Source organism: Phaenicophaeus curvirostris, chromosome 2 (genome assembly GCF_032191515.1).
Source record: "Phaenicophaeus curvirostris isolate KB17595 chromosome 2, BPBGC_Pcur_1.0, whole genome shotgun sequence".
Classification (NCBI taxonomy): domain Eukaryota; kingdom Metazoa; phylum Chordata; class Aves; order Cuculiformes; family Cuculidae; genus Phaenicophaeus; species Phaenicophaeus curvirostris.
The window spans coordinates 90,874,148-90,901,965 of record NC_091393.1 but is presented as its reverse complement, the minus strand read 5'-3'; the positions used below and the strand labels follow the sequence as shown (position 1 = coordinate 90,901,965).

General features: G+C 45.4%; 1 protein-coding gene across 4 annotated transcripts; it reads left to right on the top strand.

The window, feature by feature from the left end:
• TRAF5 (TNF receptor associated factor 5) lies at positions 1-27,703 on the top strand. 4 transcript variants are annotated; one of them, XM_069852839.1, is made up of 12 exons: positions 1-77; positions 17,524-17,668; positions 18,153-18,377; positions 19,534-19,591; positions 20,774-20,875; positions 21,425-21,589; positions 21,907-21,984; positions 22,373-22,447; positions 22,722-22,814; positions 24,275-24,415; positions 24,904-25,072; positions 25,583-27,703. In XM_069852839.1, the coding sequence occupies exons 3-12, from the start codon at positions 18,163-18,165 to the stop codon at positions 26,158-26,160; spliced, it is 1,674 nt and encodes a 557-aa protein (XP_069708940.1). In that variant the 5' UTR covers positions 1-77; positions 17,524-17,668; positions 18,153-18,162; the 3' UTR covers positions 26,161-27,703. The 4 variants fall into 4 exon arrangements, with proteins under 4 accessions (XP_069708940.1, XP_069708942.1, XP_069708939.1 ...); XM_069852841.1 differs by lacking the exon at positions 1-77 and adding an exon at positions 10,872-10,895; XM_069852838.1 differs by lacking the exon at positions 1-77 and adding an exon at positions 11,035-11,109.
• The last annotated feature ends 115 nt before the right edge of the window (positions 27,704-27,818 follow it).

Here is a 27,818-nt window from a genome sequence, read left to right as displayed (position 1 = left end):
TCTGTTGTAGTAACGGCCCTTCCACCTTTGCTGAACTCTCAGAATCAGTGCAGTGTGGACTAACACCCTTGGGAGTGGTAAACCCGAGTCGTTTTAGCAAAGCGAGAATCTTTCTGAAACCATTTTATTACTATTATTTTTAGAGTTCATCTGAAGACAATCCGATAACATAGCCCAGTTGTTCAGCCTTAGTGCTTTTGTGCGTGTGCTGGCTTGGTATTTTCCTTAGAGACGGGTTTTCCTAGAAGTAGTTTAATGTGAAAGACAAGACAAAGCACAGCAGCAGGAGATGGGGAGCAGGCGGAGAAATAATTGCATCAGTGCTGCTGTCCTGAAGATGACTCTGTCGTCTGCGTGTGTAAAAAAACCTTTGGTGTGTCCTGGGTAAACAGCAAATAATACTGGCATGTGGTCATTGCTAATGTCTATGTTCTTGGCATGTTTTGCGTGGGGTTTGTTTTGCTATTTTGGCACTGCAGATGTAAATAATAAAGAAGAATAAATGTATGGGAGAAGAGAAGGCTCCAGGGAGACCTTACAGTTGCCTTCCAGTACCTGAAGGGACTGCAGGAAAGCTGGGGAGGGACTTTTTACAAGGACATGTAGTGACAGGGTGAGGGGGAATGGCTTTAAATGGGAGAGGAGATGGTTTAGTTTAGACTTCAGGAAGAAATTATTCTTGATGAGCCTGGTGAGGCACTGGCACGGGTTGCCCAAGGAAGTCGTGGATGCCTGGAAGCGTTCAAGGATAGAATCATTGAATAGTTCGGATTGGAAGGGACCTTAAAGATCATCTGGTTGCACAGATAGGTTGGATGGGACTTGAGCAGCCTGGACTGGTGGCAGGGGGGTTGGAACGGGATGGGCTTTGGGGTCCTTTCCAACCCGAACCGTTCCATGATTCTGTGCTTCTATGATTCCACGATTCTATTCCAGGCAGGCAGACACGCGAGAGGCTGTATCGCCCCGAGGAGCGGATAGAACCCGCTCCTCCTCACCGACACCTCGCCACGGCCTCCCCCTTCCTGGAAAAGGCGCTCGGCAGCCCGTGCGCGGCTCCCCCCCGGCCTTGCCCATCCCCGGGGCGCCGGGGCGGCTGCCGGGGCCGCAGCCCGCTCCCCGCCGGCCCCGCGGAGCCGCCCCCGGCCGCTGCGGGCGGGGTCTCCCCGCTCGGGGGTTGCCGTGGAACCGGCCGCGCCTCCCGCCCCGAGGCACCGGCGCCTCCTCGCCGCTTCCCCCGCCGCCCCGGGGCCAGCGCAGGTGCGGGGGCGCGGGGGGAGCGGGCTGGGGGCGCGGGGATGCGCGGGGATGCGGGGCTGAGGATGCGCGGGGGCGCGGTGCTCCCGCTGGCGGCGGGCGGGAGGCCCCGGGAGGGGGGAGCGACAGCGACCGGGAGAGGCTTCCGCGCTGCCCCCGCCGCCCCGGCGAGTCCCGAGAGGGAAACCTGAACTTGGTGCCCCGGGGAGCTGCGCGCCGGCGTGGGAAAGCCCCTCTCCCGCCGCGCCGGGAGGCTCCATTCGGGATGCGGGAGAGCCCCGCGGCGCCGGGAGGCTCCATTCGGGATGCAGAGCTTCCCCCAGCCCCAGCCCGGCGCGGTCGGAGCCCTCCCACCTTCTCCCTCCCCGAGAGATGCTCCGGGGCCGCCTCCCCCGGGATGCTGCGGGGGCGGGGAAGGCTGAGGAGGAAACAAAGAAGCGGGGGCTGCTCTGCCGAACGCCCTCGGCGGCGGCTCCGAGCCTTTGAACCGCGGGGAAGCGGGAGAAGGATCCCCGCTGGTGCCGATTGCGTCGGGGAGGGAATCCCTGTCGGCGGGGTGAGGGGCAGCCCTCGATATTCCCTGATTTAAGAGGCTCCGGGAGCGCGCCGAGCCGGCAGGCTTTGGCCAAAGACTTTCGACGCTCTTAAGATTTAGAAGGAAAAAAAAATATAAAGATAAAAATGGAGGGCTCGTGTTGCTGCGCTTCTTGAATCGCTCTCCCTATTGTTAGTCGACCGTGCCTTCCCGGTGCCAGCCAAGAACAACTTTCCTCATAACTTCCTTTTGGTAAATATGGGAATGCAGAAAGGAGAGCAGCACGGGCTGAAAATAGCCGGGTGGATTCAGGTCAGGCACGTCTCCAGCCCGGCAGCAGCAGCAGCGTCGGGTTATTAAACTGGCCCCGGTGATCCCAGCCCGAGCACGCGGGTTTAAGGATGAAGGTAAAGCTGAGGTGCTGCGGGATGCTCCCGCCAGCCGGGCTTGTGTTGCACTTCATCTTATGGGATCTGAACAGGCTGGACCGCTGGGCTGAGTCCAATGGGATGAGGTTTAACAAAGCCAAATGCCGGGTCCTGCACTTGGGGCACAACAACCCTATGCAGTGCTACAGACTAGGAGAAGTCTGGCTAGAAAGCTGCCTGGAGGAGAGGGACCTGGGGGTGTTGGTTGACAACTGACTGAACATGAGCCAGCAGTGTGTCCAGGTGGCCAAGAAGGCCAATGGCATCTTGGCTTGGATCAGAAACGTCGTGACCAGCAGGTCCAGGGAGGTTATTCGCCCTCTGTACTGAGCACTGGTGAGACCGCTCCTTGAATCCTGTGTTCAGTTCTGGGCCTCTCACCACAAGAAGGATGTTGAGGCTCTGGAGAGAGTCCAGAGAAGAGCAACGAAGCTGGTGAAGAGGATGGAGAACAGGCCTTATGAGGAGCAGCTGAGGGAGCTGATGTTGTTTAGCCTGGAGAAGAGGAGGCTGAGGGGAGACCTCATTGCTCTCTACAACTACCTGAAAGGAGGTTGTGGAGAGGCGGGTGCTGTCCTCTTCTCCCAAGTGACAGGGGACAGGACAAGAGGGAATGGCCTCAAGCTCTGCCAGGGGAGGTTCAGGCTTGACATCAGGAAAAAACATTTCAAGGAAGGGGTCATTGGGCACTGGAACAGGCTGCCCAGGGAGGTGGTTGAGTCACCATCCCTGGAGGTGTTTAAGGCCCGGGTTGATGAGATGCTGAGAGACATGGTTTAGTGATTGATAGGAATGGTTGGACTTGATGATCCGGTGGGTCTTTTCCAACCTAGTGATTCTATGATTCTATGATTCTTATTTTGTCTGAGGGATGCATTGCATTGTTGCTTTTAATCTTAGCGTGAGCCATGGTGATCATGTGTTACACTTGGCCTGAAACCACCTAGAGCAACTCCCTTTGCTGTTATAGCCTGGATTAACTTTTTTGATTTCTGTCACGTGGAGAAGTGTTTGCTGAGGGCGACGGCCCCAGTGTGCCAGGAGCACCACCAGCAGAGGGGAAAACTACAGCCCTTGTGTGGAAGGGGATTTGTAATTCAAGTGGGAGGGACGCACCGGCCTGCAAGGGCAATAGGAGACGGTGCAACCCTCCAGACCACTGTGATAGTCAGAAGCTCAAGCTCCACCAGGGGAGGTTCAGGATGGACATCAGGAAAAAATATTTAATGGAAAGGGTCATTGGGCACTGGAACAGGCTGCCCAGGGGGGTGGTTGAGTCACCTTCCCTGCAGGTGTTTAAAAGATGTGTGGATGAGGTGCTGAGGGGCATGGTTTAGTGATTGATAGGAATGGTTGGACCCGATGATCCAGAGGGTGTTTTCCAACCTAGTGATTCTGTGGTTCTGTAAAACCAATTGTTCCCACATGCCTGGCAAAGGAGATTTTATGGGAGAGGTTTGAAGCAGAACGGCCTGATAATACCCCTCAGAAAAACCTGCCCTCCCAATACGCACTCGCTCAAATACATAACAAGGAGACAGTGAGGTCTGGTATCGTCATTTGTTCACTGAGTAAAACAGCCCTTTTAAACTGTCAATGGTGAAGCAACCTTCTAATACCTGAAGGGGACCTACAGGAAAGCTGGGGGACTTTTTACAAAGGCTTGTAGTGATAGGGCTAAAGGCAATCGGTACAAACTGGAGAGGGGCATATTTAGACTAGACATAAGGAAGGATTTCTTCACAATGAGGGTGATAAGGCACTGGCAGAGGTTGCCCGGGGAAGCTGTGGCTGCCCCATCCCTGAAGGTGTTCAAGGCCAGGTTGGATGGGGCCTTGGGCAGCCTGGTCTGGTGGGAGGTTTCTCTGCCTGTGGCAGGGAGGGTGGAACCAGGTGATCTTTAAGGTCCTTTCCAACCCAAATTATTCTATGATTCTATGTGGGTTCAAGTGATGACAGACTAGAACAGGCTTTGAAAGTCGAGGTTTTGGTGCAGTGGGGAAGTAGAGGGGCGTACAGAGAGGTGATGTGGCTATACCTGTGGCTTACAAAAATGATCCATGAGGGAGCACCTTGGGTATATAAATATGGAAGAGATTGCATTTAAAGAGAAATGAGCTTTTGGAAAACCAGAGGGTGACAATGATGGACAAGCGTTTTATTTATGTATGTGGACAATACTGTATAATATAAAGAGATAAAACAGGAGAAATTGGTGAGACGCTGTGAAGATCTAACTCTTGAGGCCTGAGAGAGAGATGAAGGTTATGAACCTAAGTGGAATATGGGCTGGCTGTGTCAAGTTTGGATGCTGAGGGGCTCTGCAGAAGATGACTTGTTGGGGAAAGCTGGGGGGCAGTGGGCTAGCTCCAGGCTGGTAGTCATCCACAGCCCAGAGACCATGGGAGGGGCTGAGAGTTCAGCCTATGCAGGAAAAGGGTCTGCGGCAAGAGGCCGTATCTCTGAGTAGTTGGCAGGAAACTTTGGGTGAGGAGGTGTAAGCTGATGAAAGACATGATTCAGAGTAATGTTGGGAAGGAAGAAAGAAAAGCTTGTGGCACTCATAGAAAGCATGGAAGGCACAGAAGGAGTAATTGCAGAGTTTAGAGAGGATAAGGAATGACATCCAGGAGGGGAAAAGATACTGGAGACTTTAACAAATTTCGAGTGAGTGCAAAAAGCAGGAACTAGACAGTTCTTTATTTCACCCTTTAGGATCCCTAATCAGTCTCACTAAGACAGGAGCACAGTTGTTTTTGCGTAGCCATCAAAGCACAGAGCTGTGGTCCAGGTCAGGAGCTCTTTGTTCTGTGCCATGTATTGTTTGAGTCACTTCACCAAATCTCTTCTGTGGGTAGCTACAGGCTTGCAGTGTCCTTGATCTCATGTGCTTTATTTGTGTCCCATCTTTAACCTAACTTTCAGCCTTCTGTCTTCTTTATTTTTTTTGTTTGACCCTTTCATAGAATCGTAGAATCATAGAATAACCAGGTTGGAAGAGACCCACCGGATCATCGAGTAAATAGACGTTATTTATCATCAAGAAATAGCTGACTATGGAGAGGCATTCCTCTCTCTAGCCCTCCAGGGAGTCTGTATGAGTTGTAACATTTCTTAGGCTCCTGATCTTCTTGAGACAGTTGGTGGCTGCAGTGATACAGGTAGTTCTTTCATCTCAGGCTGAGAGAGTTGGAGTTGTTCAGCCTTGAGAAGGTAAGGCTCTGAGGAGACCTTATAGCGACCTTCCAGTACCAGAAGGGGCTACGAGAAAGCTTGGGAGGGGCTGTTTACAGAGGCTTGTTTGTAGTGATAGGACTAGGGACAGTGGATATAAACTGGAGAGGGACAGATTTAGACTAGACATAAGGAGGAATTTCTTCCCCATGAGAGTGCTGAGGCACTGGCACAGGTTGCCCAGGGAAGTTGTGGCTGCCCCATCCCTGGAGATGTTCAAGGCCAGGTTGGATGGGGCCTTGGGTAGCCTGATCTAGTGGGAGGTGTCCCTGCCCACGGCAGGGGGGTTGGAACTGGATGATCTTTAAGGACCCTTCCAACGCAAACCATGCTATGATTCTATGATCACACAGATATCCCATCCTCAGCAGCGGTCAGCAGCCTGCCCGTAGCAGCAAGACAACCTGAGGGTGTTGCTGCAGGACCCTGGCCATCTGGCTGGGACACCTTACGGACAGTGCACTCTTGGGTCGGGCCCCGAGTTGTGGCAAGAATTTCAGAATATCTTTCTTTTGCTTCCTGGTCCTTTTCTGTCCAAGCTTCTTGGTGAATGTGTGTGAAGAATTAATATTCACGCTGTTAGTCATCAGTCCCTTATCTGTACCAGTCTGGGCTGCAACGTACAGTTGTTCCACCTTCTTTCCTCAGCTCAGGGAAGAAGCAAACCACTTTACCCTGGTGTGTGGCTGGGCTTGGGAAGGTGAGAAAGCTTGAGTCATGGATATCGTTAATAAAAATGTTGCAAAAATTTCCATAGTCTCCCCCAGCTTTATCTAGCTACAAACAGAGTGTGTGAGAAACCGTCTGCACCCTAAACCACAGTGGTTTTAATACGGGACTGCCCGGAGAGCTCTATAGTTAAGCTTGTTTGTCTCTGGAGGGCGGGCTGATAAAGCAAGTTTTTGTATGTAATATGCTGACTTTTGCATACAGAGGTTCTCTAAGGGTAAATGTGTTGCTGTGTGCTTGTTTTGCAAAAGATAATATTGAAATGTAAAAGGTTTTTTTTATTATTATTATTACACAAATCCACATAGTGACTAACCAAACCTCCATGAGAGGAACAATCTGCAGAGCAGTTTTTTCTGTAGCAGTCACTGAGAGACATGCAATGATCAGACCTGTGCTGAGCCATATGGTTTTTAGTCTCATTCACTATATCACTTTAGGGATCTGAACAGGCTGGACCGCTGGGCTGAGACCAATGGCATGAGGTTTAACAAGACCAAATGCCGGGTCCTGCACTTGGGGCACAACAACCCTGTGCAGTGCTACAGACTAGGAGAAGTCTGTCTAGAAAGCTGCCTGGGGGAGAGGGACCTGGGGGTGTTGGTTGACAGCGACTGAACATGAGCCAGCAGTGTGCCCAGGTGGCCAAGAAGGCCAATGGCATCTTGGCTTGGATCAGAAACAGCATGACCAGCAGGTCCAGGGAGGTTATTCTCCCTCTGTACTAGGCACTGGTGAGACCGCTCCTCGAATAATGTGTTCAGTTCTGGGTGCCTCGCCACAAGAAGGATGTTGAGGCTCTGGAGCGTGTCTAGAGAAGAGCACTGAAGCTGGTGAAGAGGATGGAGAACAGGCCTTATGAGGAGTGGCTGAGAGAGCTGGGGTTGTTTAGCCTTGAGAAGAGGAGGCTGAGGGGAGACCTCATTGCTCTTCACAACTACCTGAAAGGAGGTTGTGGAGAGGAGGGAGCTGGCCTCTTCTCCCAAGTGACAGGGGACAGGACAAGAGGGAATGGCCTCAGGCTCCACCAGGGGAGGTTCAGGCTGGACATCAGGAAAAAATTTTCCACAGAAAGGGTCATTGGGCATTGGAACAGGCTGCCCAGGGAGGTGGTTGATTCACCTTCCCTGGAGGTGTTTAAGGGACGGGTGGACAAGATGCTGAGGGGCATGGTTTAGTGATTGATAAGAATGGTTGGACTCGATGGTCCTGTCGGTCTTTTCTAACCTGGTGATTCTATGATTCTATGATCTGTGCACTTGAAACTGGAATGTGGCCATTACTAACCATGAAAGAAACAAATGTCAAGGGTACAATTTCTTAATATTGCCTTAGAGAGAGCAGGTACAGTTGCCAGATCACATATTCAGTGAAAGATATAATGGAAGGCTACTGGTCACTATCTATAAAGAAAAAAAACTTGCCTATTTGTCTGTCTTACTGTCATCAACATTAAACCTTGTGTCATGGCAGTTTTTTACTGAGGAATTACAAATGTGGATCTTGATGATGCTGGAGATGCGTCTTCAGGTCACTAAATGAGTGACATTGCTCACTGCTGGGAGCAATAAAGTCAGAACTGGTGCCATGAGCGAGAGCAGGGTTGAACGCTGCCCATGGCATGTTTAGCATCCTTCTTACATGACAACTCACCTGATACCAAAAGGGTCAGTTCTGCCTTTCACCCCTCATGGCAGGTTCTTGTGTCTTGCTCCTGGAACTAATCCAGGCTTGTGGCGGTTGGCAGGTCTTGCTGTGCCACAGCACAGCTTTCAACTGCAGATCGCATTCAGAGAAGGTGGCCATGTGAAGCCACCATTCCCAATTCATACCTCTGTGAATCTCCAGCCTGTCCTGTTTGATTTCATGGGAAGGACTTCTTAAGAACACATCCTTTCCCCTGTTTGTTGGGGTTTTTTTTTAGGAAAAGAAAATGGTCACAATCTTTGCTATCATTTTTTTTCCAACAGCAGGCTAATGAGGTCCCCGATAGCATTTGAGTTTTGACATTAGCAGTTAACCGTTTTGGTGAGAGCTGTGGCTAAAAAAAATGTGTCTGTATGTTGTCAAATGCATGTGTGTGTTAGAGCAAAATCCACTGAACTCATGAATTCAAGAGGCTGCAGCGGGGAGAATCCTTTACCTCTGGAACAAGGAAACACGTCAGAGGAAGATAGTGGCCAGACTTAGTGAAATTTGAGTTTGTCCTAGTCTAGAAACATGGAATGGTATGGGTTGTAAGGAATGTTAAAGATCATCCAGTTCTAACACCCCTGCCATGGGCAGGGACACCTTCCACTGCATCAGGTGACTCAAAGACCCATCCAGCCTGGCCCTGAACACTTCCAGTGATGGGGCTTCCATGACTTCCCTGGGCAACCTCTGCCAGTGCCTCACCACCTTCACAGTAAAAAATGTCACCCTAATCTCTAATATAAATTTCCCCTCTTTCAGCTTAAACCCATTACTCCTCATCCTATCCCTGTAGTCCCTGAGAAAGAGCCCCTCCCCATCTTTCCTGTGGATCCCTTTAAGTACTGGAAGGTTGCTATAAGGTCTCCCTGGGGCCTTCTCTTCTCTAGGCTAATAATAATTTGGATGAATAACTATTGAGTTGATTCATAGGTTTCTGTATACATGCTGATTAAATTCTTCCTTAAGACTAAGTCAAAGAGTCAGGATCATGGAAACTAAAACCGAATCTTTTATACCTTGAGTGGCATAAGTGGCATTCATGGCCAAACTGACTGAATGGTCAAAGCAACTGGAGTCCTGGATAGCGTGTCCCCTTGGGGCTCAGAAGGAGATATGAACTTAAAAGCCTGAAAGACCTAGTTCTGCAACATGTGTAAAGGCCTATTATTTGTTAGGAAAAGTGAGGACTTTTTGGCTCCGACACACAGAAATTAAAACAAATAAACTGCCTTAGTTATCTTGCTCTCCATCCCTGATTGTTACCTCTTTTCAATAACTTGTTTCTTTCTTGTTATGCTTGTGTCTCTCTTTCTTTTCTTTCATTCTGTTTCTTAAATGCTGTTGCTGTCTGCCTTTTCACTCACCTTTATCCCATTGAGCCTGCTTGAAACTTGGTCCAGCTTTCAGCACTGCTGAAAGTTGGTGCTGGAGGAGACCAAGGGCTGCCCACGAACAATAACATCAGCATATTGCTCTCTACTCATCTGCAGAGTGAAATTGTTTAAAATTAAGATCCTGCTCCTACTCAACTTCTCCATTTGGGGTTTTCCCCAAAGCTTCCCAGAAGCAGATGGTGCTTCCTGGAGCTGTGCTCACAGAGCATTACGCTGTCTGCAGCATTGCCTCCTCCCGATGAAACCGATTGGATCCATCCTTCCTCCAGAGCGGCCAGGCTCAAGGAATGTTTGCATATTGAGCTGTTTTGTTGTTCTGATGTCAGCCTGTGCAAAGGTTGTGTAGAGTCAGCAGTTTGACTAGGATGTATCCCGAGGACATGAGTTCGTGGCAAGGACAAAAGGATATCTTCTGGTTTAAAAAGCTTGACGGTAGAAGTGAACTTAGGCTGTGTTTAGGTATACAACTCGCATCAATTTAATTGATCCCATAAAGAAGCAGCATGCCTTCAAATTGATGTCTTTCCTTTTGCCAAAGACTTCAGCAATGACTTGTTTATTCCAGAGCTTGAAGGAAGATTTAGGAAAACATGCAATAGGTTGACATGCCTCCTGGGAGGGGAAATGGAAATTTAAATAGGTTAGAAATGATCTGGGAGCAAGCTCAGTTAAAAGGAAAAGGCTAAAGAGGGTATGTGTTGCATTTGCTACAAGACAGAATAGCTTTCTTTGGAAAACTAGTACTTTAAATAACAGGTGATTTGAAAATTATTGCTTTTATAGAAGATAAGATATGTTATTTTAGGAAAGGGGAGGGAGGGAGAGGCTAGAAAGCCAGGGGAAGGGGTGATGGAGAATAAGGAAAGAATGGGATTAGAGATGGAGCCTGTGGCACTGCCATGAGGGCAGCACGTTTTAAGCTGGGGAAGGAAGGTGACAGAGCCGGTGGAGATGAAGACTGCTAGGAATCCACTGCACACAATTAAGTTCAGGCTATAAAATCATTAGTGTTTATGGCCGCTTAAATTATTCCAACCCCCAAAATAAACATTTATTTTCTTAAAATGGGTTTTATCTCAGTTGGCCAGTTCTGGTTTAAGTGTGAAATGCCTGTCAGCCTGTAGCGTGAGCTGATGTAGTTGCTCTGTGACCAAGCTGGTGCCGTTTCCTCTGCAAGCCAACCCTTTGCTTCCTGCGACAAGCAGCTCCACCCGGGCTTGGCAGGGCTACCGTGCAGGGATTCACAGGGTTGGACCTGGGTTTTCCTTACATCCCTATGTTTCCTGCTGCCCATGGACTTTTTCAGTCACCATTTCTTGTGAAAGGTGAAAACTTCTCTGCATTTTAGACAAAAACTAGGAGAAAAGTTCTTGGTAAACTTTTGTTGCTCCAGCTGGTAAAATCTGCAGTCCATATATCAACACAGTAAGGGAAAATACTTAAGGGCTTGCTTTTTGAAACATTTTTAGACATCATCTTTTCAAAGCTACGCTGGGGGATTTCCACCCCCTTGCTGTTTTAAAATGCTCGTACTGTAGTTTTAACCACAAAGCTTACGCTGGCGCTCTCTCTCTCTCTCTCTCTCTCATTTTCTCCTCATTGAGGACCAGCTACAGTTTTCAGGTGTGGCTTTACCAAAACGCGTCTTGTTAATCCTGCCAGGAGACTAAAGTTGCCAGAATTATCTCTCATTTCTGAAGGGCTCTTCATGCGTGAGCTGTGGCACGGAGAGGGTGTGAGGGAAAGGGTGTGTTGGGGAAAGGCTGCAGACCCCAAAACATCTCAGGAACTGGGTTCACCTCTTAAATCGGCAAAGTGGTGCTGGGCTGTTCCAGGGGTGAGTGTTGCTGCTGCCTTACTGAAATTCCTGTTGGTGCTCAGGTAGGTGGTAATACATCCAGGTATTGGTACAGAAGTGATGGGAACAATTTTTTTTTCCAGCTGTGAATGAGATTATTTTAAGAAAAAAAAGAATCTGTATTACTGTTATAATGTTGTTGATTAGATGCAGAGAGATTTCCTGAATACAAAATCGATGAATGAATGATTAAGAGATCCAGGGCAAATAGCAGATGTAGCAAATAAGTAAGTTGTCTATAAAATCAAAGCTACTACACACTTTGTTAGTTGCAAGAGTGTATTTTTTGTATATATGTCTATTATAAACTATGCCTTAAAAAAAGATGAACTCTAGTCTTATGAGGATTTATTGTAATGCTTGACTAACTGTATGCAAAGGAAACCTTAACATTTTACTCTGTTTAGTGACTATTTGCCTACGGAGCTTAGCAAATCAATGCTTGCTTAGTAAGGTTTTAACTGTGCTTTGAGAATAAGGTGATACCGGAATCTGAATTGGATAATATTGTCTACATAGAAAATAAAAACAAATTTGTTCTGCTGGCCTCTACAGCAGCCTTCCCTGTGAGGTCTCAGGTACAAATCTAATAGGAAAATACTGCTGTTAGAAATATTCTTTCCTGGGTACAAGCTGATTGCTGCACTGTGTTTTTTAAGTAATTGGGACAACAGCAGAACAGCTCCTGAGGATGAGTTGCTGCCAGGTGAAGTAGGAGCAAGCCCTGGGTGCCAGTGGTGGGTCTGTGTTGGTGCAATAGGGGATCTTTTCCCCTGCAACCACTGAGCTGGGGGCCTACAAATGATGCAGCTGAGGTCCTTCTCCCCCATGGGAACTCTGTAAATGCGGAATCATAGAATCATAGAATAACCAGGTTGGAGGAGACCCACTGGATCATCGAGTCCAACCATTCCTATCAAACATTAAACCATGCCCCTTAGCACCTCGTCCACCCATGCCTTAAACACCTCCAGGGAAGGTGAATCAACCACCTCCCTGGGCAGCCTGTTCCAGTGCTCAATGACCCTTTCTGTGAAAAATCTTTTCCTAATGTCCAGCCTAAATCTCCCCTGGAGGAGCTTGAGGCCATTCCCTCTTGTTCTGTCCCCTGTCACTTGGGAGAAGAGGCCAGCTCCCTCCTCTCCACAACCTCCTTTCAGGTAGTTGTAGAGAGCAATGAGGTCTCCCCTCAGCCTCCTCTTCTCCAGGCTAAACAACCCCAGCTCCCTCAGCCATTCCTCATAAGGCCTGTTCTCCAGCCCCCTCACCAGCTTCGTTGCTCTTCTCTGGACTCGCTCCAGAGCCTCAACATCCTTCTTGTGGTGAGGGGCCCAGAACTGAACACAGGATTCGAGGAGCGGTCTCACCAGTGCCGAGTACAGAGGGAGAATAACCTCCCTGGACCTGCTGGCCACACCGTTTCTGATACAAGCCAAGATGCCATTGGCCTTCTTGGCCACCTGGGCACACTGCTGGCTCATGTTCAGTTGCTGTCAACCAACACCCCCAGGTCCCTCCATGTGTTTCATTGTCTGCAGTCTAAATATTTTAACCCTTTCTGGGTTAGAAGGGACTAGGATGATACCACAGTGATGTCAGGTGCCATCATCTGCTGTTTTCACATGACTCCATATAATCTATTATATCTTAAATGGTTTTTTAAAGTGTGTAGGTATTTAAAGTCATTCTTTAGCAGATTTTGTTACCCATTCCACTTGTATATTTAAAGTTAGGGCATGCATTTCTTGTGCTTTTATGAAAGACCTTATTTTAGTGCTGCATTATATAATGTCGCTATTTTAATTAAAGATACTAGAGGCAGCTAATCTACCTGGTTTGTAAGGCAGCTTGGAGAGGTTCATTTTAATGCAAGATATGTTTATCTCCATCATATTTCTGCCTGTCAGCTCCCAATGAAGTGATCTTAGACCTCTGAAGTACATTGAATTTGATGAAACTTTTCCCACGGTGACTAAGGAAGGCTTCCAGTTCTGACATGCCATAAAAGGTAGATAATTTTCAGAGGGAGAGGTAGGACATCTTTTAAGACTTATCCTTACCAAGTCCCTTAGTGCAAAGGAATGGAGCTGAAGTAGAACTAGGATTAGAGGAATTAGGTATATTTTTTGCATGCCCTGTTATATGTATTTCATGGAAGCATGATGTGTAAGGAAGCAATCACAGTGCTTTTTACTGATCAATCCCCCAGTTCTGGAGGGGAGACAAGTATTATCCTCCCCTCACGTGGTAAACCTGGCAGAAGCCGTGCTCTCAGCCCCTGTTTGTTGGGCAGTAGAACGAAGGATCCCATCTTCTTGACCCTGTGTGACAACCAAATCTGTGATAACGATTCACATATTTGTCAGTCTAAAAGATGTGATGCCGTTCAGTGCCTGTGGCTCGGGTCTGCCATCCTGGAGGTTGTGGCAGTGCAGCCTGCTGTAGTGGCCATTGCAGTGGTCGCTGGGGGGGTGGGGGGCTTAGCTTTGCAAAAGAAAACAGGAAAAACATACTAGTTTAAAAAGGAACAACTACATTACAGGGTTGGTTTTGTATGTTTTTATGGCCAAAAAAAAGTTACCCTGTCCACAGGTGTTCAATGTGATATTGGTGTTGGACACTGCTTCTCTCCATTCTAACTGGTTTAGTAGCTAGCGGCACTGCTGGAGAAGAACTTTCTGAACATAACTTTAGAAATGTTTGTGTAATGGCTGTATTATAGTAAGGCCATGATGTTTTCTCTCCTTACTATCATGTTCTGCTCACCTCTTACTCAGTTTGTAAACAGCAAGATAGATGTGTAGAGCATTTTAATAGAAGACATTTGGGCTCAGTTTGGTGTAGTTGTACTTAAAACAGGATAGCCCATGTTTAAAAAAGTTTATTTTTTTAAATGAAAATTATCCCCCTTGGATTATTTCTAGTGAGGTTAAAGCATCTGTATACAACACGTAGAAAGAGTTGTTCGAGAAGCATTTTGCATGTGCTGCTGTTGGTGTAGGCGGGGCTGGGATGCTGAAACAGCAGGATGATACAGCTGGGAGTTCTTTGTACTGTGCTGCCTTTGAGATCCTACTCTTTGATAGCTGTTTATAGGGCTCAGGCCTATCATCTAATGATTCAAACTATTTTTTTTTTCGTGCAGTCAGAATGATTCTATTTATTTCAACATATGAAAATCCTTTTCTTTTATGACATGCAGATTTTCAGTGTCTATAGAGTCGGGGGGGTGTTGTCTATGTGCTGTTGCAGTAGTGTTGCAGTGAAAATCCCATTGCTTTGTGTGTTGTTTACAAGAGCATCACTATGTAGCACGAGTCCACTGCCCTCTGATATTTTAAAAGATCATTACAGTTCACACGCGTGCTGAAAAATCACAGTGTATGCAAGGAAAGGATGCCTTCCCACTGCTCTTAGCTGTGGACAGGCAGAAGTGAAAGCACACCTCTTCTTCTAGAGCCAAGCATTAGCATAAGCAGGAAATTGGTTCAGTTAACCGTTGGCGTTCTCTCCCTGACACAAAAAAAAGCGCACTTTTTCCCCTGGCAGTTTCCCTTTGGTTTCAGTTTGGAGAGGAGTGGGTGCTGGAAGCCAGAAGTGGAAGTCGAGGTTCTGCAAAGTGCCCTGAGTCACCAGTGGGCACTGGGATGGGAATGACGCACCGCCTGCAATGGTTTGGATCGCTTCCTCCAAGCGCTGGCCGGCGGTATGTCTGGCACAGAACTGCTGTTTCTCAGATGCCTTCTGCCTGTCTTCTCAGCTGGTTCACGCAGGCGTATCTCCAGCTTGGGCGAAGCATTGCCATCCATAGGCCTTCTCCTGCGACAGCTGGTTTCTCCAGTACAAGAGCTGCAAACCCCACAGCAAACCCCATCGCAGGGCTGGCAGTGGTAGCAAACATCCCGAGTCTTGTGGGAACCTAAAGATTTCTGCTCTGCCCTCTGAGCAGGTGGGTTTGTCTGTCACCTGCACTTCTCTTTGCTGTGCCCTGAGGTGCCCTGAACTGTACAACCCACTCCTGAGTGAGGCTGAGGAGGCAGAGGCGTTTTCATGGAGATGCCAAGAGTCTTCTCTTTTAGGAATAGGATCTGGGTTGAGGCTATCTGAACAGGCTGGACCGCTGAGCTGAGACCAATGGCGTGAGGTTTAACAAGGCCAAATGCCGGGTCCTGCACTTGGGGCACCACAACCCTGTGCAGTGCTACAGACTAGAAGTCTGGCTGGAAAGCTGCCTGGAGGAGAAAGACCTGGGGGTGTTGGTTGACAGCGACTGAATATGAGCCAGCAGTGTGCCCAGGTGGCCAAGAAGGCCAATGGCATCTTGGCTTGGATCAGAAATGGTGTGACCAGCAGGTCCAAGGGAGGTTATTCTCCCTCTGTACTCGGCACTGGTGAGACTGCTCCTCGAATCCTGTGTTCAGTTCTGGGCCCCTCATCACAAGAAGGATGTTGAGGCTCTGGAGCGAGTCCAGAGAAGAGCAACGAAGCTGGTGAAGGGTCTGGAGAACAGGCCTTATGAGGAGCGGCTGAGAGAGCTGGGGTTGTTTAGCCTTGAGAAGAGGAGGCTGAGGGGAGACCTCATTGCTCTCTACAACTACCTGAAAGGAGGTTGTGGAGAGGAGGGTGCTGGCGTCTTCTCCCAAGTGACAGGGGACAGGATGAGGGGGAATGGCCTCAAGCTCCGCCAGGGGAGGTTCAGGCTGGACATTAGGAAAAAACATTTCAAGGAAGGGGTCATTGGGCACTGGAACAGGCTGCCCAGGGAGGTGGTTGATTTGCCTTCCCTGGCGGTGTTTAAGGGATGGGTGGATGAGGTGCTGAGGGGCATGGTTTAGTGATTGATGAGAATGGTTGGACTCAATGATCCAGAGGGTCCTTTCCAACCTGGTGATTCTATGATTCTAAAGCATACCATCAGGTAATATAAGTACTGACATGTAAAAAGACTCAGGAAATCAGGTACTATGTAAATGGGAGAGAGCACTAGTAAAAGAGGAAGGAAATGTATTTTGGGCTTCTCACTGACCAATGACAGAATAAGTTCTTAGGAAATTCATCCTGTAGATCTTCTGTGCTGTGGCAGTTAATGGTGGCAGATTCCCATCTGCTTTTGAAGCAGCAGGCACACTACTGGCATCTGCTGCTGAGGCAGCTCAGGCATGAGGCTGGAAATCCTTAAGGCTGCACTTAGGCATCTCTGGTTTGTGTGAGGAAAATAGAACTGCTCCTTATTAAGTGCGAGGGAACCAGGAACCCCCTTTTGAGTGGAGAAAAGCTCAGCTGTTTAAAAATGAAAGGAGAAGCATGGACAGCCATCTCTGTTTTGAAGCACAAGGCTGTTCATTTGGAGGGACTGCGCAGGATGATGTGCAAACTCCAGTTGGAAGAGTAAGTCTTTATGCATGAAACATGATTACAGCTTGTATTTCTGTGGGTTACTGGTGTTAGATGATCAGCTGTGCTGGAGTGAGTCTGACATTGAGCCTGGATGGAGGGCGGGGGGGCTTTTGCAAGCTGGGCAGGTAAATACCAGGTACAACCATGAGCAAGGGTGCTGAGTTACAGAAGCACACAAATGTTTGTTGTGAAATGCACTTTCACTGGTTAAGTGCTTTGGCTTGATTTTAAATCCAGTCCTTTATCTGTTGGCAGGATTTCTTTGCCCAGGATGGGATTTTAAAGTAGCAAGGAAAATGTATGTTGCTTTCTGAAGGCCAGGAGATCTTTGGCAGTGCTTGAGCTCTGCGTAGCACAGTACTTATTAATCACTGCTTTCACAGACCAGGAATCCACGACAGCTGGGAGGTAGGGCAGTATATCAATACTTGGCATACTGTTTAATGCCAGCTGTAAGGTTATTAAAGGTGAATTGTTGGCCCTGCTTCCACACGAAAGCAGCAGATACCCTTGGTGACCTTAGAGGAGCTGAGTCAGAGCTCTCAGAAAGGTGCTGAGGCCAGTAAGAGTGACTCGAGTGACTGACAGGGTGGGTAATCCACACAGAAGAGAAACTGTCTCACAGCACAGCTATAAAATCAAGCACTTCCCCCATGAAACAAACTGAGAACTGAGGTGCATAGTGCTTTTGTACACATCCTGTAAGGAAAAGATGTCTTCTGAATGCAAAGCCGCAAGAAATGAAAACCAGAGCAGCTCTGGGCCTTGGGCTATTTGCCAAAAAGTATTGCAAGACTGAGAGACCTGAGATAAACCTCAAGGCTTATGACTGTCAGGGCTGGAAATAAATGTTGCTCTTTTTTCCTATCAAAAAATTCACGTTACATTCTGTGCTGTGTTTGCGCTTTGATAGGTTGAGAGAAAACTTGTCACGCTTGTGATTGCAATCTCACTGATTTTCTTTTTTTTTTTTAATTTTTTCACCACTTCTCTCAGGCAGCACTAATATAACCAAGAACTTGAACATAATTAAATAAAAATGCAAAAATAGGATGAGTTTACTGCTATGTATAAGTGATCAACTGGGAAAAGAAAGATGTCAAGTTAAGAGGCTTTGACTCCTGTAACACCTAAACTGAAGGTAAAATCCCTTTGCTGCCCTTTTTTTTTTTTTTATGTCCATTGCTGTGTACCACAAAGCTATTTCCTACTTGAATCACTGGAGTGAACTCATAAAGTCATGTGAGTGGGCTCTACGTTACATGTAGACTTTCCTGGTGGACATTAGGTCTTTTTCCAACCATGTCTGTGACTCTTGTAATTTTTTTGAGAGTAAGAGCTGCTGTGAGAAAATTAAAAACCATAAAAATCTTTTTTTTCTGGGGAATAATTAAAGATTGTGAAACTCTTTCCAAAGAAGTGTGGTTTGATGCTTGTCATTTAACCATCATTTTTGAGCATTTTGTTGTTCTTCCACAGTGGGCACTGCATTTCCCTCCAAAATCCATCGCATCCTGCTGCAAATGAAAGTCCTCCCACGAGCAGTAACCTGCTGCAAGGGGTAGCTGAGGCAGCGTGACTCTCGGGAAATATTTGAAGAGGTTCTCCCTGTGTCTGGTTCCCAGTGGAGCTCCCATGGCCTGTGATGAACCTGCAGGTCTCTCAGGCATCTTCATGCGCCAGAACTCTGCCAGCGCCATCTCTCTGGACTTCGAACCTGATGCTGACTACAAGTTTGTTGAAACCTTAGAAGACAGGTACAAGTGCACCTACTGCCACCTTGTCCTTCGCAATCCCCACCAGACGGGATGTGGGCACCGGTTTTGCCAGCAGTGCATTCTTTCTTTGAGGTCAGTGCAAATTCCTTCTGCATTTGCCAGCTCTCAGTCATCCCCTTTCTAAACCGAAGTCGATGCCTTCTACAAATCAGCAGCGAGTGCCATAATAATGCTACCGATCTGTTAAAATGCTGAAGGAGTCAATGGAGAGACTCTGTTGAACTCAAGGACTGTGAGCTCAGTGTTTCAGAGTTGTCTTTAAAGACCTTCCCTGGTGCTGGCAGGAGGAATAGTTTGGTAACTGCAGGGAAGTCAGCATAAAGAAGTTGTTGATATAAGCGTAAGAACTACTGCATGAGGTACTGTTTTGGTCAGTCTGTCTAGCGTTGTGTTGGTTGGATGAATTTGTTGCATTGATATCTCACAGAACAGGTACTGCTGGTTAGATTAAGGTGTTTTCACTTGCTTCTGTAGAATTTTATGATTTTACTGGAGTTATAAAACTGTTGTTGCTGTTATCCAATACCACAGTCAGATCACAAGGCTGCTGGCATCCATCTGCTTGGGATTTATCTGCAGGTAAAAATGAGTTTACCCTGCGGACCTGTCTGGAAGTACCTGAGTACACCTGTCTGGTGCACCCAAGGGCAGGATTTGGCCTGGGAAGGCTGCACAGGAGCCTCATTATGCGGATGGATGTTGCCATTCACCTTTTATGAATTTTAGATGCTTCATATTTGCTGCTTTCTCTCTCTGGGTTGCCTCCCTTTTGCACTGCCTCAATAAATGTTTTATTGCCCTTTATCATAGAACTTCTGGAAGCCTTTTAAAAGAGGAGCCATTAGATCTTCCTTTACTGGCACAGCAAGGAGTGCACTGCTTGTGCTAGGCAAAAGCTGGGTTTAATGCACGCGATGGGATTTTTTCAGATGTGACATTTGTGAGCAGCAGATGGCCAGAGAGTGACAAAGTCCCCTTAATCAAACCCCATCTTATTAACACACACAGGACAAACTCTGCTTTCTGTTACATATTCGCTGTCACAGCTTAATACCTTCTTAGAGCTATGGGCAGAATTTGCCTGTGTAGTTGCCAGATGAAAGTTTTTTCAAAGCACTTTGTTGGTTTTTATGGTATCTAGTACTTCTACCAGAGTCAGATCCTAGCATAGCCCAGTTTCACCAAATTAAATTTTCTTTGGTTTAATATGGCTCTTCTTTCAATCTAGAGAGTTGAATGCTGTACCCACCTGTCCTGTCGACAAAGAAACAATAAAAATGCATGAGGTAAGTGGCTGTAGTTTTGCTTCAGCAGTCAACGTCTACTTGGAAAAGGCAAGACAGCTGAGAATAAGTTGGCTCTTAGTGAGTTAGTCCTAAGGGGTAGAGCACTTTTTGTCTCTGAAATGATGCTGAGGGAAACAGCATATTCAGTGGTGCTCTCCCAGAAAGGAAGTATGGATATATAGCTAAAGCTTATTTTATATCCTGTGTTCTGAGCTTATTTCATTTTAGACCTCTGTATTTCCAGTGAAATGTTGAAGAGTTTCACAAAGTTTTAAATATTCCCTAGCCATCAGATGTCGCTTATAGTAGATTGACTTGCCTTTTAAATGCACCATCTTGCTGAGGGAACTTGTTTATTTGGTTGTCTTTGTTTTCATTGAATTATTTTAAACAAAAAGACAAGTTCGTGCATTCTTATTTTGCAAGCTACTCACTTTTTGGTAATGGATTCGTTTGTCCTTATTTTTATGACAAAGCTTGAAAGTGTCTTACATTCCTGTCAGAACAAATCTTCCAGTGAAATCGAATATCTCCTTCCTCTCTTCCTCCTGCTCCCAATAGGAAATTGTAATTAGACTTTCCACATGATTTTTGGTTTTCGCCGTCTTCTACTTAGTTTGATCTCAGTAGTGCAATAGTGAACAGCTTTTTAGTGCTCATTATAGGAAGATGTCTAAATAAGGCTGAAAGTTTGCTCTGGGGTCTTAATTTGCTTCTGCATACACAACTGGGAACAGTGCTGTTTCTCAGAGTCTGTAGAAGGGATGTCTCAGCATTGCCTCCATCCCAAAGGCATGCTGCACACTGCAGTATCGGAGCTGCATGCACAGAGCTGGTCTGGCCTTTGGGGCCCATTTGCTCCAGCTGCCTTCTTCTAGGTACAGACAGGCTCTGGCAGCAGTTTTGTAGCTCCTGAGCTATTAATCCTGCTGTCTGTGGGATGGATCAGCATCTGTGGAATAACTATAAAGGGGAAAACCCCTGTGCTCATTAGAAAATTCATGTATGTTTTAATTTATATTTCTAGTATACATTTTCACTGTGAATTATCAAAAACCATACTCCGGTTGGAGGGCAGTCTACACTTTTGTGCTCAAAAGATTTACGTGATGCTTTGCTTTTTTATATTCTTTATAACATCTTATGTGACTGCATAAGAAGGCTGGTTTGCTTTCTTTACAGGTATTCAAAGACAACTGCTGTAAAAGAGAAGTTCTCAATTTGCATGTGTTCTGCAAAAACATTCCTGACTGCAATTCAAAAATAATTCTGGGACGATATCAGGTTAGTTTGCTTGATCAAATTTTGAAGCCTTTGAGTTTCATGCACACTCTGTGTACTTAGTATAAGCTAAATTCCGGTGATTATCTTCTTCAGAGTTATTGTAGCAATGCAGTTTAAGTACAAAGATTATGACTGAGCTATACACTGTAAGTAACAAATGTTAAGCTTAGAGTGTTATGGCTGTAAGCTTGTTCCAGCTTTGCCTTAGGTTATTTGTTCCATAAGAACTGTTTGCTTTATGTATATCCATAGTATCTACACATGCTTTCTGTATGCGTAGGCAAAACATGATGGTTGATTCAAGAAAACTTGCCGGGACACACTGGCCATTTTGCCCTTTTTTGGTGTATCACTTGAAGGAAAAGTGAAAGATATACAAGGGGCTCACTAAATGTCTATGTTCACTTCAGTTTTGAGGTTGGAAAAGTAAAAAGTTTATGGAGGAAAGCATATGTGGAGTTTTGTTTGTTACCAAACTGCTGAATGTTTCTGTTAGCCTGCTGGGCAACTGTGCAATGAAATACTTTAGGGTTTAATTTGCTGTTGCAGGAGCATCTTCAGCAGTGTTCGTTTGAAAATGTACAATGCACTAATGATGGATGTTGTGATCAAATTCTTCGGAAAGACTTGAAAGAGCATTTGAGCCAGCACTGTAAATTTCGAGAAGAAATGTGTCAGTACTGTTGTAAATATGTGTTGTTAATTAACATAAAGGTAAGATTATAGAGCATTCCTTGGAAATCCATAGCATGTGTTTCTTCTTAATGTTGTTGAGTGAAAAGTTTCCAACGTTGCAATGGGGCTTAACAACTCCTGAAAAAAAATATTTGGCTGAGTAGCTGAAGGAGAAATATAATAAATGTGCTTTAAATAATACCAGTTACTGTTGCTCTGTTATGAACAACAATGTGATATGGGGCTTGCATGTGTATGTTTGGGATTACTTTTTGCATGCCAGAATTAATAGCTTCATCTATGTATACTACTCTACAAAAGTGAAAACTATTGTCTTTCTTTTGTTTCTTTCCCAGAATCATGAGGAAAATGACTGTCCCGACTATCCTGTGCCTTGTCTTCAAAACTGTTCACAAATAATTCTGAAAAAGGAGGTACTACTATGTTTTTCATATACTTTGGTTCATCAGATCACACACGATTATGAAAATTGAAAGTTACATCGCTGACCACATTGACCCATGCCAATAAAACCTCATTGATCGAAGTATTTTCTTCCTGTGGTCCTAAAAGGGATGTATGTCCCATCTTACAAGTGAGGTATTTGGTCACTGCAAACCATTGACATCGTGTAGAATGGAAAAATATCAGGCTTGTCTGTTGAGTCTGAATGTTCATTTTCCTGTTTACGTGATTGGTGGTGTCATGACATTGGCCTTTATCCGCCCTTTATGTACCTTCTATGCAGGCATTCAGATTTTATCAGCGTGGCAAGTTACTTTATATTTATTTCATTACAAGATTCTTTTTTAATACATGCAGATCGAAAAGCACCAGGCTGTGTGTCCTGAAGCAGAAGTGGACTGCCCGTATAAGCAGTATGGCTGTCTTGTAAAGGTACTGTTTTATAGATCTTGTTTGTACTAGGACTGGAATTTGTCTCCCAAACCTATTGGAGTAATTAATCAAAATAACCAATCACTGTTCTTTCACAGCCGTTTCCAGTATTGGCTAAGATGTTGTACTAGGGAACCAGGACTGCCATTCATTCACTTTCAGAGCACAGAAAAGAATTTTAAGTGCTTGCATCAATAATTTTTTTTACTAACAGCTTCAAAAATATGCATATCTTATTATCTTATTCTTTCACTTTCCCCTCTGCCTTACTAAGGTGAAAAGAGGGAAGCTTGCTGAACATGAAAACAGTGCCCTGAGGGAACACATGCTGCAGATTTTAGACAAGAACTCCCAGCTAGAAGAACAGGTAAATTGTATTTAATGAGTACTCTTCAGCGGGGCTTGGCTGACTGGAGCACTTGGAGGATGATATGAGATTCTGCATTTGCTGCCTGATTTAACTCAGCTGCATTTTTAGAGACTGTTTTTCTTGCCTTTGCACACCTTGGAAGTCAGAATAAGCTCTTCTAGTGAAGTCAGTCAATTAGATGGAAGACTCTGTGTGCTCAGGCACATATATTCTCCACCAGGCATGGTGGGAGGCTCCTTGCCATCATGCACCTCATTTGCTTTTGGTCTCTGCTTACAGTGGCTATGAAGTTTGGAGACAGAGCATTTTAAAGTTTTGGTAGCCAGTCATGTTGCTCTGAAAAGGAGTCATTAGATGCCCAAGAGACACCCTCTGTAGAGGCAGCAGGGAGCAGTGCAGAGCCAGTTGCAAGCACCTTTCCAGTCATGATCACTTTTGTGGCTCCCAGCAGGTGACACTGTGTATGCCCAATTCTGCTAAGGTGAATGCATCCAAACTGGTGGTTCGCATACTCTTCTGCTTGTTTATGCTAAAAATTGACGCAAGAAAATATGGGACAACATGCAGTGATCAATATGATCCAAGTGAAGCCATTTAATCGAAGTTCACAACACATTTTATACCTTACTTGCTGAAGCAAGCCATTGTTTTGCAAGCTGATTTGACAATTCTCCATTAGCAACAAGTAATCATTGGTTACAATACACTATTATATTTTCTCATGAGAAATAGCTATGTGAGCATTTCAGTCTACAAATTGATAGACTACAAAGTAACAAGTCAAGGACTACTGAGGAAAGCTTCCCGTGAGAAATGAGAGGAGTATAAGGTAGAACAACTCTCTGTTGTTGAAAAGAGAAACCTTGAAGACAGTGTGTCAGTTACAGCAGCTGCTTCTTCTGCAAAGTTAGCTTTAATTCTGGTGCAAAAGCTGTGAGGCCTTATGCTAAGGTGCCTTTATTTCATTTAGCATAAGCTGCTAAGTGCTTGGGGTGCTCATGAAATGTCCTCTGGTTTGTAACCACCCATCAAAAAATAAGTGCCCCCAAATGCTACAACCTGGGGTTGGAGTTAGCACTACTCACTGACTCATCTCTTTTACAGGTTACACCCTCATTCAGGGAGGGGGAAAAAAGTAAATACATACATAATGAAACATGCATGCGATGTGTAGTTGTAAGCATGCGTTATCTCCCTACAGAGTGGAATGGATCATCATAATGGGGATGAGAGATATGAATCTCTTTGCACTTGTTGCCATGCATATCTATTAAAAATATGACTACTTTATGATATTCAGTATTTGCTGTGTTTATCTACATGTTGTCAATTAAGTAGTGCTATATCTAACTAAGTTAGAGGCTTTGCATTGTAAACTCAGTCACATATGTTTTAATTCGTTTGTTCTTTATTTCATCATACCATAGAGTTTTTACTCTGTTTTCTTCCATATGTAGATATCTGAGCTGTATAAGAGCCTGGAATGTAAAGAGATTAAAATCCAGCAGCTAGCAGAGGCCATTAAAAAGTGTGAGAAAGAATTCAGGCAGTTTACACAACTGTTTGGTAAAAGTAGCAACTTGATGGTAAGCACACAGGTGAGACATTAATTTTATCCTTTTTGGCCAATTGTTTTCTTGCATCCTGAAACATTTTTATCCAATAAGAGTTGTCATTAATAGCAGGGCAATAACAAATCTCCCAGACACTTCACAAGCCTTTCTTGTTTTTTTACAGTACAATACTATCTTTTCATTTTAATGAATAAAGAAGTTTGGATATCTGATCTGGACAAAAAGCACTGTATGGCTAGATCCCCATGGCAAACATACAGGTGTAAATTTGAATAATCAGTTGAATGAAGTGATGCAGTGTGACTGAGTAAGAGGTGGCTTCTCAGTCACTAAATGCCAAACTAATTGTGAAGGAGCATTTGGATACATTTCTAAGCCAGAAAAGTACTTTTGAATGCACCATATAGTTGACATGCTAAAGGCTTCCTTATCTTCTTTCAAAAGAAATGGCTGATTTTGTGAATGTCTCTTGTCTCTGCTTCCACCCTTTTCCAATGGCATGAACTGTTAAGGCTCTGGCCAGCCACCTGGATAAGTCTGCACGCCTGGAATCGCAAGTGAAGCAATTGATACAGATGGCAAACCAGCAACAAAGCAAATTAGACTTGCGACCCCTGTTTGATACAATTGAAAACGTAAAACAGAAGATTGCCCTGATGGAGACATACGATCAGCGCTTGGGTGTGTTGGGATTTTCAGTTCTTTTCTGCATGAGTGTGAGGTTTTTGCTGAGTTACTGCTGGCTAAGTAGAGACTCTGGTGCTACAGTCAGTCAATTGCAGCTCTTCATCAGAAAGGGCTTTCTTCTTGCTTTCTAAGACCAAGCTGCGGTGGTGTGTGCTCCATCCTTTCCCCTACTTTACAATGTCTCCTGAATTATTGTGGTGATGCAGGGCTAGAAAGCTGGCCTTGGTCAGGCTAGTGCACTCTGATGGAGGCAGTGGTACTGTCCATAGTAAGGCATGAAATCTGGTTTGTAGTTACCAATTTTCCTTATTCAACTGCAACTGCAATTACAGTAAGAAAATGTTAACAGGTGTAGTAACACTAGTTAACAGCCTATACTAAAGCTTGAGTAGTTCAGTATTGTCACCTTGAGTCTGGTTGCTGTTTGTATCTAGTGCTTTGACAGTTTTATTTTACCAAATGTTTCTCTCTCTTTTCTTCTTCCCTCATCCCTTCCCCTCCAAGTTGTTTTGGAAGGCCAGTTCAACAAACATGATCTCCAGATCAATATTCACAAAGCACAACTCAATAAGAATGAAGAACGATTTAAGCTTTTGGAAGGCACGTGCTACAATGGGAAATTAATCTGGAAAATCACGGACTATAAGATGAAGAAAAAAGAAGCAGTGGAAGGCCGCGTCCTCTCCATATTCAGCCAGCCCTTTTACACCAGCCGCTGCGGGTACAGGTTATGTGCAAGAGCCTACCTGAACGGGGATGGCTCAGGAAAGGGAACGCACATCTCTTTCTACTTCGTGGTGATGAGAGGGGAATTTGACTCACTGCTACTGTGGCCCTTCAAGCAAAAAGTTACACTTATGCTTTTGGACCAAAGTGGGAAAAAAAATCACATCGTGGAAGTCTTTAGAGCCGATCCCAATAGCAGCAGTTTCAAAAGGCCAGATGGAGAAATGAATATTGCTTCTGGATGTCCACGCTTTGTACCACACACAGTCCTGGAGAATACAAAGAACACCTACATCAGAGATGACACTCTGTTTTTGAAAGTGGTTGTGGATTTAACTGATCTGGAGGAATTGTGAAAAGTGTTGCCTGATCAATGTCACTGTTTTTACCATTAAGAAATGCTTTCTTGGTGACTACCAGCCATGCAATAGTGAATTGCCATTAATCAAGCCACTGATAACATTTCAAGGCTTTTGGACTGCATAACAGATAAAGAATTGCCAAAGCATCAGCCTTCCCTTTTTTAATGGTTTTTTCAAGACTGCATTTTTAAGGCAGCTAGAAGTCTAGTGTGATGCGAACATGCATTCAATCCAGATTTGGCTCAGTCTAGGCTGGAGGAATGCTTGGCTCCCATCACCAGACTGGTGTTTACAGATGAAACTCCTTCAGCAAGCCCCCTGGAGCCCAAGCAGGCCTGTGGGCTCCCATCTCTCACACAGAAATGAAGCCATGCCTGAGTGTGCAGGTGCACTTCACCCGTCTGAAATGGAAATGTTTCAACATTAGCACATTTGAATCAATGCACCTCGATCTTGCCATCTCCTGGATTTGTGAAGCAGAGAGAATGGCTTCATTCGGGCAGGGAAAACATTTATCTGGGATCTTGCATCCTCTTTTTGGTTTAATTGCTTTTTCCAGAAAGCAATTTTTTTGCAGAGGAGGAAGATGCCAATGCCTCTTAATTTTCTAGCTTAATAATTCAGTTGTACAGAGTATGCCCAGGTCACAATAGCTTTGTTATGTCCTATCCTGCCTAGTGCCTTGGGACTGATCTCCATTGGTGGTAAACATCCACAGTCCCCATCTGAAGTCAAAAGAGGTCACAGGCACTTTTCACCTCTCAGGACGTGGCCAGAAGCTCTTGGCTTCACTGCTGGAAGAAGTGGGGCAAAACTCCTATACTTTTGCTACATCTGCACTTAAGAGATGCTTTCTGGCCTACCAGCTCTACAGGAGGCAGGAAGAGCTTTGGATATCTGCTTGGGAACAAGCCCACATAGCATGCACTGCTCCCCTATGCCAGAAATGTGAACGTTTGGGAAAGGAAGGGGAAATTATTTAGGGAGTGAGGTTGCTGTAAGAACCCAATTCTCCCAGTTAGTGCAGCTCCAGTGTTTGATAAAGAGCAAAACAGCCACTGGATAACAACTGTTGAATATGAAGTATGTCTCAAGATCTTAATTTTTATTCCAAATTCCTTCCAGACTGGAAGGGAATGTGCACATTATGCAGGATTTTTTGGAGACTCACCAAAACCATCAAGATCAGACACTGAGGAGCGAAGAATATACGTGCCTTTTAAAAGCCTTTTGGGTGCCTGTAAGAGGGATGTAATTTTGAACACTTAGTCATTTTATTATTACAAATGACAAAATTCTGTCTCTGATCTCTCACAGATGAGGTAGTGAACCACCACGTCATTATCCATTGCTCCTGCACTCCACTGACAGAGCAACCCTGGAGCTTGTCATGAGGCACCAAGAAATCAAGCTAGGTTTACAGTAGAGTAAACTAGGCAGGATAAAAATCAAAATGGGGCACAGACTGCAAGGTATAAGGTAGAAAATTCAAGAGGGCAAATGTGGCAAAATCAAAATTGGCTCTTCTTTGCAGGATTTTGATATCAACTGAAACAATATGGTTTGGGGATTGATGCTATGACAAAGGCAAATACCGTATTTTATAGCTGCAATCTCATTGCTAGGCATTTTTAGTCCCACGTGGTTTCTAG